Source organism: Malaya genurostris, chromosome 3 (genome assembly GCF_030247185.1).
Source record: "Malaya genurostris strain Urasoe2022 chromosome 3, Malgen_1.1, whole genome shotgun sequence".
Classification (NCBI taxonomy): domain Eukaryota; kingdom Metazoa; phylum Arthropoda; class Insecta; order Diptera; family Culicidae; genus Malaya; species Malaya genurostris.
In genome coordinates, this window is record NC_080572.1 from 165,264,134 (window position 1) to 165,279,187 (window position 15,054).

A 15,054-nucleotide genomic window follows, 5' to 3' on the forward strand; every position below is an offset into this window, starting at 1 on the left:
TATATATATATATATATATATATATATATATATATATATATATATATATATATAGCTAAGAACATAACAGAACTAGGATGATAAAGTAAGTAAGGATGAATGCATCAGAGCACTTAGTTTTCAACTGCATTTTAGCTTGATGTATTCGTCTGTACCAAGTAACCTGATAGCGCGTATCGTAATTTGAATCCATTGTTTGGATTCGTTTAGATAATGTGCCGAAACGAGACAAAGCGGCCGCGATCGGAGTAGGCTAATTGCATCGGTGGTTGAATACCAAGTAGGCTTTAAAGCAGCACACTAATACCGTTTTCGTTTATTGATCAGAGCAGCCCTAGAGCTGACCCAGAGTCGCCAAAACAACTTTTGATGAGTTTGTTTTATACCGTTTTAGTTTTAGAAACTACACGCGGGCGACTCTGACTCCGAGTAAAACGAACACGTAGTACGCGCCCTGAACAACAACTCATGAAAAAAAGAAAAAATAAACAAACTCGCATGGATGCGTGGTGCGACCCGAGAAAATTTTCAGAGCGAAACTACGAGATTGGAGCCCGATCTAGAGCGACTCTAGGTTGCTAAAACAAACATCTCAAAAGTTGTTTGGGCGACTCTGGGTCACCTCTCGGGCTGCTCTGATCAATAAACGAAAACGGTATTAGCAACCTGGGGTCGCTCTAGATCGGACTCAAATTGCGTAGTTTCGCTCTGGAAATTTTCTCTTGTCGCACCACGCATCCATGCGAGTTTGTTTATTTTTTCTTTTTTATATGAGTTGTTGTTTAGGGCGCGTACCACGTGTTCGTTTTACTCGGAGTCAGAGTCGCCCGCGTGTAGGTTTTAAAACGAAAACGGTATAAAACCTCAATTTACGCGCCTTTTTATGCGTTTTATTTTAAATAGCGCGAACGTGTAAAACAAGTTTTTGCGTGAATAAGGAAATTTTATTCATACGTGTGAAAAACAATCCAATACACTTCAGTTAATTGAATATTATGAATTATTTGGTTTCATATAATCTATTGATGGTCATGGGTATCCAGAACCTCCTTGGAATATAGGTCTTAAGGTATACCAACGTAACCGATGACAATGGTGAGTTTCTTTTTTTGTGGCCCATACTCGTGGTATCATATTCAATTCATGGGATCATTGTGGTGAATTATGAAGTGCTTGTTCATTCAAAAACTACCTGGAGTTCAAACCTTAATATCTACTAGCATCCCAAGTAGCAATTCGCAACTAGTTCTGATACGACAAAGTCCAAACTATGTTGCAACAAGAGCACGAATATGTGTTTTATGTTATACTGGTTAAAACATGGTGACAGCAATGTTTCACCATAACATAACTAGTTACGAAATAGTTATTTAGGTTTCCAATCATAACATCTTTGTGTCATATTGAATTAAATATAATTTATAAGCTATCGTTACTTGATCCAAACATATCTAGCTACTAGTTGAAAATAAGTTTATTTGACTTCAATAGTACCAACCCATAACTAGTTTTGATACCACTTAATCCAACTGTGTTGCAACAAGAGCACGAACATGTTTTTTATGTTATACTGGTTAAAACAAGATGACAGCAGTGTTTCTTTATAACGTAAATATTAAACTAACTATCATTTGTAAGTTATCGTTACTTGATTCTAACATATCTTTAATCACAGCTATGTTTTTAGCTACTAGTTGATAAAAGGTTTATTTTCCGTTGCTAAACCATTATAAATACGTTAAAGTATATGTGAATCGTTACTGTGAATTGATATAGCAACAACTTAGATATTATAAGATTATAACATATAATTTCTTCAGTAATTCAGATAGTTATCGTTAAGTTTTCCCAACGTTATGATAACTAAAATGCGAACAAAACAACCTTTGTTGACTTGAATATGGCGAACACAATATGGAGTCTCAAGAAGTGTCTGAAACGTAAATAAAACCAGGATATTACTTTTTTCAAAACTTCTTTTTGCCGAAAATAGTGAAAGGCAGAATAGTCATTTTTGTTCTATGCACTGTGATTAACACGAAGAAAATAATATAGGGATTGAATATCGATTGTGATAATATTGTATTTCTCATGATATATGAATTTAAAATGATGAGAAATCACTCTACTTGGAATAATTTTGAGCATTCTGATCATAAGGTTATTTTGTTGTTTATTTTTTATATCTTTATAAACAGATTTTGATTGAAGGCGCTTAAAAAACAGTTAAGTAAAATTGAATTCCGCTCGACAATTTTTGGATCTTTGTGAAATTTGTACCTTGTATCAAGTTTGTGACTTAAAGTACTCTTCTGCTTTTTCATTGATGATAGAAAAGTATTCTGGTTTCATTCAATGTTTATAATGTCGATGGTGACTAAGTTTCAACTAGTTTACTTGGAAAAAAGTTATTTTCAAGTTATGAAAAGATAAGTTATTTCAGTATGGCATTACAACGTAACGACAACATATTTTTAGCCGACTTGACAACTAGTAGAAAATGCGCTTTTTGAGTCATGCAAGTGGTTAGATGTTAGTAACAATCACTCAAATATCTGGTTGCAAACTAGTCACAAACAAGCTAGCGTAACAAAAATTGTTACTTGGGATAACAAAGTGCATTAATTTCATTAATTTCGTGATTCACTGAAGTCCTTGGATGACTGAAAATATTTCTAAAACAGATCAGAATTGGCAAGTAAGCAATATGTAGCTCGATGACTATGAGCAGCGTTGAAAAATTATACATAAGCTGTGGATTGCTCGTGCAGATTTTAAGACCTGTTTTCACTCAAGTTCTTGGATGACTGAGAACATACCTTGAGTAGCTATAAATAGACAAGTAAGCAATATGTAGCTCTCAAAATATGAACAGTGAACAAAAAATAAACATTAACCGTTGTAGTACTTGATGTGGCACAGTGTAGTCTCTAAGGACAATATTCCAAGTAGTTCTTGACAGTGTTGGTGATTGCCGATAATTTGGCAGAGAGCGGCTCGATATTTCTCTACGCTGTATACAACATCGTCAATCTGGTAGATGCTGCTACAAGAAGCCGCTGTTACTCAACGCATGAACCGTGAGAGAATTTTTCTACATTTCTTTGCTCCATCTCATACTCTGAGTATTTTACGGCTCTTACCAAAATAGATACAGATTTGCAATGATTGGCGCTGTGTGGAATTTATCAAGAAAGATTCGCAAGTTGACAATTATCACAGAAAATCGAATCGATGATTCGACTTGATAGGTTTGAAAATCCTTGTGTAAAGCATTCACAGCCATTTTCACAGACACATCTTATATGAAGGTTATATGCACAAAGTTAGACTAAGCGACAATAGTAAAATGATTCTATCGCAATTATCCACTGCCCGTATGAATACGGATTGCGAAACAAGAATATGCGACCGTTTGTTGCTTCAGAGAGAATCTCCACAGCAGCGTGTTAACCCGTGCTCAGACGGATCATTGGGAGAAATTTGCTCTCGCACTGGTGTCAATTCTATGTTAAATGAATCATGCCGGTTTTTTGTTGCGGAGATGATATCCGTCTATCTTTGATGACACTGATTGCATCGTATGAAAAGTTGCTAGAGAGCGTTCTTTGATACGATAAAAGCCATCCACTTGCAACCAAAATTGCCATACCGACATTGGCAACTGACATTTCGCTATCTCGACTCTCTGCTCTCTAGATTTATAGCCCTTTAATATAAAATAGGCAGAAACATTACTTTTAGAGAACAAGAGAGCGTACGATGATAAAAAAGTTCCTTTTGAATGAACTATAATGTTCGGGTCCCGATCTGAAAGGATTCTTATTGGCAGTAGAACCGTAGCACCAGCCATGCAACGGTTCTGTACGCAACGAATCGGTTGTCTGCGAAGTCTGTTGAAACAGAAGGTCAAATTCCAGAAAAGGAAGTTTCTATTGCTGTTTCAACGAGAAGAAACAGCATTAGATTTTCTCAGCCGAACTTAATAATAACTCCACAAGGAGTTCCTTTTTGCATTGAAAACAGTTTGATCATTACTAGTTATTATGTTCAGTAGTTCACCACTAAATTCCAAGTTTATGATGAAAATTTGGTTGATATTTGGAGATTGCTTTGAAATTTATTATTGAATTGAATATGGGTCGTTGATTCTTCTGTTTGTAGTAAGGGGTTAGAGAGGGGTGCTTGAATTTAAAAATGACAAAATACCTGGAAATAACTATCAATCATTAGGACTATACGTCGTTTTCTTCGGTCTATGTTGACCGTTATATGTAATTGACAAGTAATAAATTTCAAGGATAGCTGAAACTTATCTCAAAACGTGATATATTGCACAATCGTAACACTTCTCAATGTGGATTTAATTTTTACGCGGATGTCCGAATTCATACGGGGTTTTACGGATTGTACGACTTTCCCTCGAAAACCATTCCTCTGAAAAAAAAACAACGAAGGATTTTCCCCAAAAAGTACCATTCTCCAGAATACCACATTCACAAAGTACTAATTAGTAGAAGACATATAACAGATTGTACCATTTCTCAAAAAGTCATCATCCAGTATAAACAAATAACCAGAAAGTATTTCCCCAGAATATAATAAAATGCCGAAATTTTCTATTTCATTTTCATTCGTCCTGTCGCTGATTGTCGGTCAATATCCGCACCTTCAGGCATATCTTGAGGTTCAAATAAGGCTAGTTAGGTAAAAATAGCATCCGTTTTGCACCGAGTCTTTCTACTTCATTTATTCCCGCAACTTCAAAATCGGTTACGATACTCGAAAGATTGACGGTACATACTTGGAATTTGACGAAAGTTCTTCGGTAAAGAAAAATATGTACCGCCTAGAGTTACAATGTAAGATTGAGTCTATCAGCTTAAATTTGAAATAACCTTTATAAAACTGAATATTTTTCAACAAAAAATCATGACAATAATTAAATATAATTAAATCTGCTGGAAAAAGTCGGCTCGAATGAAAATAATATGTGACATGAACAGTAACCACACCGGCTTGGAATGTTTATATTTACATTTAGTCGCCCTTTTCTCATAAAACTGTTACGTTTCCTTCAGATAACTTACCAATGAACATCTGACGGCATGGTTAAAATGGCCGCAACCGAGGAGCAAGATAGGAAAATAGTGCTGGAATTCTGCCATCTGTTGGAGAAGTCGAAGCAGCTGTTCAACGGTCTGCGTGATCTTCCTCAGTACGGACACCGGCAGTGGCAGGCATACTTTGGGCGCACCTTCGACGTGTACACGAAGCTGTGGAAATTCCAGCAGCAACATAGACTAGTCCTAGATTCTAAGTACGGATTGAAGCGATGGCAGATTGGAGAAATAGCTAGTAAAATTGGACAGCTCTACTATCATTATTAGTAAGTTGGGAATCGTACAACGGGGACCTACACAATTATTTATCTAATGTTTCTTTTTTGCAGCCTTAGAACAAGTGAAACAAATTATCTGAATGAGGCATATTCGTTTTATTCTGCAATAAGGGGACGTGCGTATTACTCCCGTGCAATCAAAGAGGATCGACCGGATCTGATGGTTAAGAAATTACGTTACTACGCTAGATTTATTGTTGTTTGTTTACTGTTGAAAAAGATGAAACTAGTGAGAGAATTAGTTATTGAATTAGAACGACAGATACAAGAATACACGACAACGTAGGTAAACGTAGCTGTTTGGTTGCTTAGTGTTTCAAATACGATCCGATTTTAGGTACGAACCCGAAGATCAACTCGAGTGGTCGCTTGTGTTGGACGAGATCAAGGGATTTATCAAAGCAGAGGCGGCCGTCGCGGTTCTTCATGCGGACTCCAATCCCATCGTTCTGTCGCACAGGTTAGTTGTTTCTCAGTGAATAGTATGTAGTATAGATTAGGCCCGTGCTTCCGATTATTATTGTTCTCTATTTCCTTTGTTTTTTAGTATTTTTTTAAATAAGTTTTTTTTGTTTGATTGTTAAATTTGTTTAATACATTTGTAGATTCGAAAATGACATAAGCAAGTAAATCTCATGTATCAATCAAGAAAGGCACAATCATTAACTTATGGTTGAGAAAAAATAGTTATTTTGGATTAAAATTTATAGAACCTAGAGTAATTTATCGGATACTCTCACTTTTGCCTTTGGTGTATGAGTATGAAATTAACTTCTGTTGATAGGGATTTCATAATTTGTCATGATGTTGTAATATTTGCTTCAATCATGTGTGATATGTTTACTTGAAACCTTTTTAATGTTTGTTGGGTAAAGTAATTTTGCGATTGATATTCTACTGTGAAAGCTTTAATTTTTATAAGCTTACACAATATCATTTGATAGTTTGGTTTTACTGACCATATCAATAATAAAACCTTATAGCTTCTCCTTAAAACTCTTTTCTTGAGACGATATTTTTCGCATGTAGATACCACTCGAATGAACCACCAATAAACTACCGATGAATCAAGTTCACCTTTTGACAGCTATCAGTGGTTTGTTTACATATCTATTAGGTTTTGCACGATGACGACACAAATGAACTGCCGATGAGTCAAGTTCATCTTTGACAGTTGCCGTGTACTTGTTTGTGTTTCCAGCATCAAGAAGCGATATATGTATGAATCTGTTTAGTGTGAGGCGACTTGCAATTTTTACATTCGAACGATGAACCTCTGATGAACTTTTAAACTGTAAACAAGTACACGTTGACTGTCAAAAAAAGTTCATTCTGTTCATTTTGTGAGGTTATGGCATGTTCGTGCAAAACCTAATGAACACGTATTCAAATTAGAATGAACACAAAGAACGCATAAACAAACCACTGATAGCTGTCGACATTGATTCATTTAGTTCATTTTTGTGAGGTTAATTAGGTTTTGCACGAACATAACATAACCTTACAAAAATGAACAAAATGAATCGATTTTGACAGCTATCAGTGGTTTGTTTATGTGTTCATTGCGTTCATTCTAATTGGAATACATGTTAATAGATATGTAAACAAACCACTGATAGCTGTCAAAAGGTGAACTTGATTCATCGGCAGTTCATTCGAGTGGTCATCGTGCAAAACCTAATTAGGTTTTGCACCAAAACGCTGTAGTTTTTACTTATATTTTTTCCATTTTTAGCGAAATTTCTTTGGGGTGCCGGTAACCGAACACCTTTTTTGGAATGGCAAAAATTTATCACTTTACTAAATTGATAATAAAGTTTTCCCAATCAAATAAATCACCTTACTTGTTTAATCAGTTGTTAGCTAGGGACTTTAGCTTTACAGTGATGTATATATGTCAGCATAATGTGCACTTAGTCAGAAGTTATAAGTTCAAAATAAAAGGGTGCCGGTAACCCTACTTATACGTTAACCGGGCGCAAGGAAAATATACCTAATGCGGCTTCGGTAAATGTACCTAACTGAGGAAAATGAGCAAAATCATTTTCTTCTTCTTTCTTAAGTGTCAAAAAAGTTCTTTTTGAGCTTGACGGGAATACAAAATTAAGAAAATAGGCGAAATCTCTTAGCGATTTTCTTCGTTTTCAAGTCGTAGCTGGGCTGCTGGTCTAGTCTTAAACTGGACAATTCAAACCCAATTATTTGAAGGATAATATTTAGCTTGCTATTTCTAATCGTGTCAATGCAATTACGAAACTACCTACCATCACAGAGAACATCCAAGCTAGTACAAACTTATTCTAAAAAACTTTGTAAAGCATACAAGTAAAAATCCGTTTAAAATCGTTGCGCACGAAATCATGCATTATTTTATTGTCTTCATAAAATAGCGTCGTCCATATCTCGGTGAAGTTATTGGATTAGAGTTTATCTGAAACATTGTTGAAGACACCAAAAACCTTTTTCTTGAAATTAAAAAGTTAAACTTTTTTGTTTTTTTTTTCAGTGAGTTTTGGAACATGGTTTGTCATATAAGCTGAGTAACTATCGTGAAGATATAAAACAACTCAGTTCAACCGTTATAGCATTATTAAAGAAAGTCAAATCATATTATGACCACTAACAGCAGTGGTGCTAGATTGTATTAAGGAATGAGCCATTGTTCGAACCTTGTGTCGGTTTTCTTTGAATAACTTTTTCTACAAATGTTGGATTGTCTTCAAAGGTTTTCTTCCTCGGTAAATTTCCCACTAAAATGACATGCTAAATCCCATACAAACTAGTTCTTATGGGTCCCAAAAGGAACATGAAAAGTTTGGTGGAGTGAGAAAATCAACCTTTTCATCTTTTTCCCATACAACGCTGCCCCACCCTGATTACCATAATACTTCGAATAAAATAACTAGAATTGTTCTCTAGCAAGTTATATGTGTTATTTATAAAATAAAACGGATATTAATTCGAAGTGCACTTAGATAAAAGCAAAGACTTCATATTAACAAGATATCACTCACTCACACTTTTTGCGAGAATTGCGCCCTCAGGTGAGTCCGCATCGAATCTCGTACGAGGCGAAAATGTCAAATTCGAGCGCACCAAAATAGCAGGACTGCGCACCCATACAATTAACATGATATGTTGAATGTGATGCCGTGCGATGACGTTGCTGGACTGAAGATTGATTTCGCTCCAAGCTGACAGGGTCTGCTAAAAGGTTATCGTAGCATATTTAAAATCCATGGGATATTGACGTTATTTTTGCTCATCGAAATCTTGGTTCGTTTTGTATCCATCTGGGGAAGCAGAATTATAGTCGATTTTTCATTTTTCAGGACACGGGGGTTTTATAAATTTTACATTTCGGAATCAAGAAATCGATTAATACGATGAACGAGAGACGAAATAATACTCCCCTTTCATCAGCACACTTTTTTTTCATTTTCATTAGGAAAATGAGAGGTGGCTATGAGGGTTTTTACAAAATTTGTTGTAGTTTGATTTGGCATTCCGTTTATAATGCAGATTGCTCAGCTATGTCTTTAAATTCATCAGATACATTACCTACATTGGCTCGAAAAATATATTTTACCAAAGGCTCGCATTGGAGTTTCGCAAATTTGAACTCTTAGAAAAAGACAATTTGACAATTTGGATTTTGCCTGATTCAGGCGAATAATCAGGGTTCTATTTCGAGATAGCTTTGATAAGAAGTATCTATCGAATCATTGGCATTTAAGTACAGCCATTTTTACTTCTACTGTGATCAGATGCAAACGCACACACGTAAAATATGATGCTATGGATGGTTATGTATTTGTTCGAATTTATCAACATTTGGTATTCATCTATTCATTGGTATTCTATTCCAAACAATGATTAAGTAGTACGTTATTTCACAAACCTTTGATTGATTTGATACAAGATGGTTACAAGTAAGCGTTCTAAAAAACACGTTCGTTGTCTGTATATATTGAATTTGATAATTTTATGTGTGTTTTTTTTAGTTAATTAAAAGTATTTTTATTATTAAAGGATAGCTTGTTTTTACATTGTAATTTTTGTTCTGCTATCGCTGTAACTTTATACTCACATATCCTCAAATCTATACTACAGAACACTTCACTTAAAAACAAAAAGCTGAGCCTTTGTTATGTATTTAGTTTTTTTTTCTTAAACGAGCATAAGACTGATTGCTCTTTTCTTTTAGAATTGGCTAATCCTGCTTTTGATTGTAGTTGTAATAATTACTTTAAACACGTTTTGTTTTCCAAAATAAAATAGTTGTAAGGATTTTAGTTGTAAGTGCGCAGAGTTAAGAGTTTATTCTTTTGAAGGTATCACCTTCAAAGTAGAATGAATGCTTATTCGTGCGGTCCTAGATGCTTAAGTAATTTTAGTTTAAGATTAAGACGTGGAAAATTGGCCCGTTCATTCATTTGCTCATTAGTCTCATTAATCATCAACCCTCATTCGGTCATGGTAAACATTTACCTGCGCTCTCAAATCAAACCTCCTATACCAATTAGTGTATTGTGGAGCCCGACGAAAGACGAAATATTTGTCATAAAGTTTTTTTACCCTACTTTATGAATAACAGAACAAGTTATGGTCTCCAGTTAAAACAGTTTGCGCGGTAATCAGTGTAGCTGTAAGGATGAATGCTGTGCAATGTGCACACAGAAAATTCGGTAGTTGAAAAGTAGCGTGCATGAATCAACAGTAATTTTGCGTACAATTTTTGCTAGGTTAATTCAGGTTCTTAATAATTTTTGAATTCTTGTCCCAATACTGTATGGTCTTGTAAAGCTTATTAATTGATCGTTAGGGTGTCAAAAATGGTTGTATCCAATCTTCTAAAGCAGTAGGGCACAAATGATTTAGCTCCTCGATAAGAGTCCCTATGCCAAATTTGAGCTAAATCATACAGGGGTAATTGAATATTTTCTAGATTGGAAATTAAATAAGGACTTCCTTTAACACCACAATTCATTCGAAGTTTCATGATATAGATTCACTTCTATAGATTGATAGAAATTTGAGTGCCATTTGAGCCAATTTGTTCTGATGTCCGATAAAGCTCAAAATGTGCATAGGGTTTTTTTGGGTACTAAATCTTCCCACAACTATCGCTTTGCTAAATTCTCTGATCGCCTATTTTTATACTAGCTTGCTGGTGATTTGAAAGTATGTATTCGACAATTGACAATTTTCTCGCACATGACGAGAATTTATGAAAATGAATGTGAAATGTAGAATTTCGGATGTGAAAATTCACATGAACATTATCGAAAATTCTAATCAACTGCCCACAAAATATTGGCGTGACTAGAACTTGAGTGCATTTCTGGAAAAATTTGTATTTTTGTGTACTTTCACTTCGTTGTAGTAATCATTCAGGTTTTTGTACCTCGGTTTGTGCTAAAGTGCACATGACTATGTTTTCGTTCTAGTGATTCAAAATTTAGGTTCCATATAGGATTCTAGATGGGCCAGTGTTAGTAGCTCGTGAGTTTTACAAATATTCTCTGGATACTGAAACGTATTGTATTATTATTGACAAAACAATATCTCCGCAGTCTCTAGCCAATATGAGTGTTTCTTCGCTCCAATCTGTATCAGCAGTAGTAATACAGCATTCAAACAAAATTTGCGCTAGTGCACAAACTCAACTTTAATTGTGTTGATCAAGATATTCCTTTACGGTCATTGGAACAATTCCTATTGTCTAACGGCTTCGTGGCAAACTATTACAAATCATATCATTCAAAATCAAAACTCGTGAGTTTTGAACGATCATAATTAGCATTTCCTTTGAAAATTGCATGTTCGGATTGAAAGGCTCTTAAAGCCTATATTGTCCCAGCTTTGAAATACTCGAATACTGCTTTTTCGTTAATTTTTCTACAACAGCTAGTTGGTGTGATCCTTGCTAAACTAATTTTTTGAATATATTGGCGCAATATGTCCTACTTCTTTTCAATCTGTTTTCACAATTTCACTTTTTTTGTATACCTTCAATAAAAGCCGTACGATTAACTTATCAACTTTCTCCTACTTGGAGAAGAGTTGAGTGTCGTGGCTCTGGCACTTAATTTGGCATATACCATTTGTTCACCGTATTCACTTGTTCATTGTTGCACAGTTCATGCACACATTCACCAAATGTACTCATCCCTATACACACATTGCTACACTAAATACACGCAAACATTTCCACCGTCATACACCATGGAGTTCACCGATACTCGAAAGCACGGGCCATTCGTCTTTCGCTGTGGAACAGAGTGACTCCACGAGTGTTGACCCGAAGCGGTTCTGGTTCTAGGTTAAGTCCCCTGACGACGCCGCCATGCGAGCGGACACCCCACATGACTCTCAGCCTTCAAGAGATACTGATTGTAGGGTCTGCATGTGAGCAGGCCAAATTCTCGGAGCTCACGATGGACATGTTCAGGTAAGCTCCGCATACTGATTTTATTTGTCACTCATCTTAACGCATCTGTATCATGGTAGAATGCTGCAAACTCTTGAACGGGAACCAACAGAATCAATGCATCCACTGACGGGCCACCCAATGAGTACTCATGGTGGTCCTCATGATGCCAGTCCTGCAGCTAGTAGAATGCCACCGTACGGTGTACCAGGGTCCAAAGGTAAGATTACAATATTATACACGTACAGAGTGCGCCATATGAATCGGGGCAAAGGAATGGCCAGTCTTGTATAATTATGACAATCTGTAATAGATTTTCAAATATTCTACGTAGTTGGTTTACTATTAATTTCGGCTAATTTTCAAAGCAAAATCGATAAAGTAGCGTCTTTTGTTACTAAACCAGTGCTTGGCGAGTACTTGTTACCTTTTTTATATATATAAAAAATAGGTATAGAATTCGCTCAAACTTTAGAAAAATTTTCCGAGGCCCGGAGGGCCGAGGGTCATATACCAATCGATTCAGCTCGACGAACTGAGCAAATGTCCGTGTGTGTATGTGTGTGTGTCTGTATGTGTGTTGTCAACTAAGAGTCGACCTCTTAGTTGACAACACACATACAGACACACACACACATACACACACGGACATTTGCTCAGTTCGATCTCAGAGATGGCTGGACCGATTTTGATCAAACTAGTCGCAAATGAAAGGTCTCCCCATCACCCAGAACGCTATTGAATGGTTTTGAGAAAGGATGTTTACTTTTTGAGTTATACTTATTATTTACTTTTTGAGTTATTTTGAGAAGTTTTATGTCAAAATTTTCATTTTTTTAATGTTTTTTGACAGAATCTGTCCCATTTGACCTTGAAAACAGAATATGTTTCCAGACTTAGATTTCGCACGGTAATAGCTATCCAACAAGCCATAGATTGTTAAAATCCGTCCATTTTTAACGGAGATATCGACATTTTTATGTAAGCAACTTTTTCCCCTATTTCAGCAGTAAAAGTTTTGAACGCTGTATGGCAAAGAAATGCTTGGGAGCAACGTAAAACACGATTTTTTATACTGTTACATACAATTGTTTTTAAGTACCAAAAAGACTGTGTACAGCATCCTTTTTCATGACACGGTTCGTTTTTGGCAACATAATCGTTCGAATATGACATATGTAAACCAGAAGATGGCAGAATATTCGAGTTGAAAGCAATCCCATAATTATATTGTTTTAAACTACTTACAGCAATAAATGCTGGAAAAACATAATACCCATATACCATTCGAATCAGTTCGTCGAGATCAGCAAATGCGTGTGGAACAAATAATTTGACTCAATTTTCTCGACGATGACTCAACCGTTTTCTACAAACTCAGATTCATATGAAAAGTCGTATGCTCCCAAACAAGGTTCCTGTATTATGTTTGGTTCCGACCTCTGGTTTCGGATCTACAGGATGATATGTGAAACAAAATTGAAAATTGTGTAACTCATTTTTCTCGTAGATGGCTGAACCGAGCTAAGATTCAAATGAAATCTAAGAATCATCCAAGATTCAAATGAAAAGTTTTAAGATTCTATAAAACATCTTGCTTTTCAGTCAGATCCAACTTTCCGGTTTCGGGGATACAGGGTGATTATGTCTATTTCACATAAATTAATCAGGTTTATCGGGTTAGCAGATTTAGATAGTCGATAACCAAATAAACTTATTTCAGTTTTCGATTCAAAAGACACCCAAAAATTTAATTTGTACTACGTACGATTTCTCAAAGATGTCTACACTGATTTTCAAATATTTCGAAACAAATGTAAACTATACAGCTACTCACGTGAATTTATCTGACTTCGGCCATACCGATTTTTGAATTCCGGTTCCAGTATCGAATCGTTTCTCAAAGCTCAATCGTTTTCTGAAAAAAAACCAAATCGAATTTCAGAAACAAAATTCAATTTAAAATATATTAGTCCCATACAAAATAATTAATTTGATCCAATCCTGACTTCCGATTCTGGAATTACAGGGTGATGAATTTTTAAAATTCAAACCGATATAGAAGATGACAATCCCGAAAAGCTTTAAGGTTGGACTCAAAACTATTGCAATTTATTTGTCATATGGCCATACAAATCGGTTTGGGTTATGCTGAAACTTGAATAGCTTAACAAGTAATTTATTATCCACACTTAAAAGTTCACACAACGCAACGGGAAGAATCCACAGCATGAAAGTAGGTTTTTTAGCAAACTGTAGAACTTTTGATTGCTTGGATAATCATTCCGTTGAACCGATTTTGAAGGTGCTCCCTGTACGAGAGGAAGCTGCACTTACAGAATTCTTTATAAACTAGGGTATGTGGATAACGGGGATAGACGAGGAATGCGTGATAACCCTCATAAGTATTTGTTGTATAAACCATCGCTCAGTCAGCTCATGGTGTTTCTATCGAGTGGGTTCAAAGAGTTACCACCAGGAGGAGCGCTACTGTTGTACATGTCAGCGGATGGGTGTTTCTCGACTACGAAACATCCTCAAGATTGTAAGTACACACCTTGTATAAAACTTTAGAGTAGCAATAAAATCAAGGGATCATTTTCAGATGGGTATGAATTGGGTGGATTAGCAACAAGTGTGAAAAGGGATGCAGTCGATGGAGGGCTTGCGATTAGGGGAAAATCCAGCGCCGGCTATAAAGAACCACATTGTCTCTATCCAGGAGATCTATATCCCTATACGCGCAGACCACTGTTTATAATAATCGATTCGGATAATTCGTTTGTGTTCCAGCACATACCGAGGTATGACAATTTTTCCTATTCAAACATTTAACCGTTGTTAAATCTGATCTAACATTAAAGGTATTTTGGTCAACCACTTGTGATATTGATGTCACCGCAAGACGTCCCAGCGAATTTTCAAGGTATGAGTAAGTAACGTTTCTAGTGATTACGTTCAGTGAATTTTTGTGTAATTATATCTTTTAAATCCTAGATATACAACATCATGGCTCCCTGTTCACCCTATTTCTACATTCTCCTATGACCGCTATATGTTACATTTGTAACGTTGGAGATGTTCCCATTCATCACTGGGAACGATGTCAGAATTATGTGGATCGATTCGTGACAGAGGCATCTCGACTGGTAACACGATGTAGAATGGATGAAATAGAACAGGGAATAGGATACATAGGTACATCATGAATCATACCATT

The 15,054-nt window shown here is 35.8% G+C and overlaps 1 protein-coding gene and 1 long non-coding RNA gene across 4 annotated transcripts in view; one reads left to right on the plus strand and one right to left on the minus strand.

Annotated features, from left to right (window-relative positions):
* The window catches only part of LOC131439165 (uncharacterized), a 64,615-nt gene that overhangs the window by 31,735 nt on the left and 17,826 nt on the right, over positions 1 to 15,054 (minus strand). The gene's annotated exons all lie outside the window — the stretch shown is intronic.
* LOC131439162 (protein SCAI) overlaps positions 1 to 15,054 on the plus strand; it is a 29,086-nt gene that overhangs the window by 5,680 nt on the left and 8,352 nt on the right. The window contains exons 2-10 of one of the 3 annotated variants that reach the window (XM_058609855.1): positions 5,082 to 5,389; positions 5,453 to 5,683; positions 5,739 to 5,861; positions 11,712 to 11,855; positions 11,915 to 12,054; positions 14,191 to 14,379; positions 14,440 to 14,638; positions 14,699 to 14,766; positions 14,832 to 15,032. In XM_058609855.1, the coding sequence (XP_058465838.1) occupies positions 5,109 to 5,389; positions 5,453 to 5,683; positions 5,739 to 5,861; positions 11,712 to 11,855; positions 11,915 to 12,054; positions 14,191 to 14,379; positions 14,440 to 14,638; positions 14,699 to 14,766; positions 14,832 to 15,032 (1,576 nt within the window). In that variant the 5' untranslated portion in view covers positions 5,082 to 5,108. The remainder of the gene's footprint in view (positions 1 to 5,081; positions 5,390 to 5,452; positions 5,684 to 5,738; positions 5,862 to 11,711; positions 11,856 to 11,914; positions 12,055 to 14,190; positions 14,380 to 14,439; positions 14,639 to 14,698; positions 14,767 to 14,831; positions 15,033 to 15,054) is intronic. The other 2 variants (XM_058609856.1, XM_058609857.1) reach the window with 2 other exon arrangements.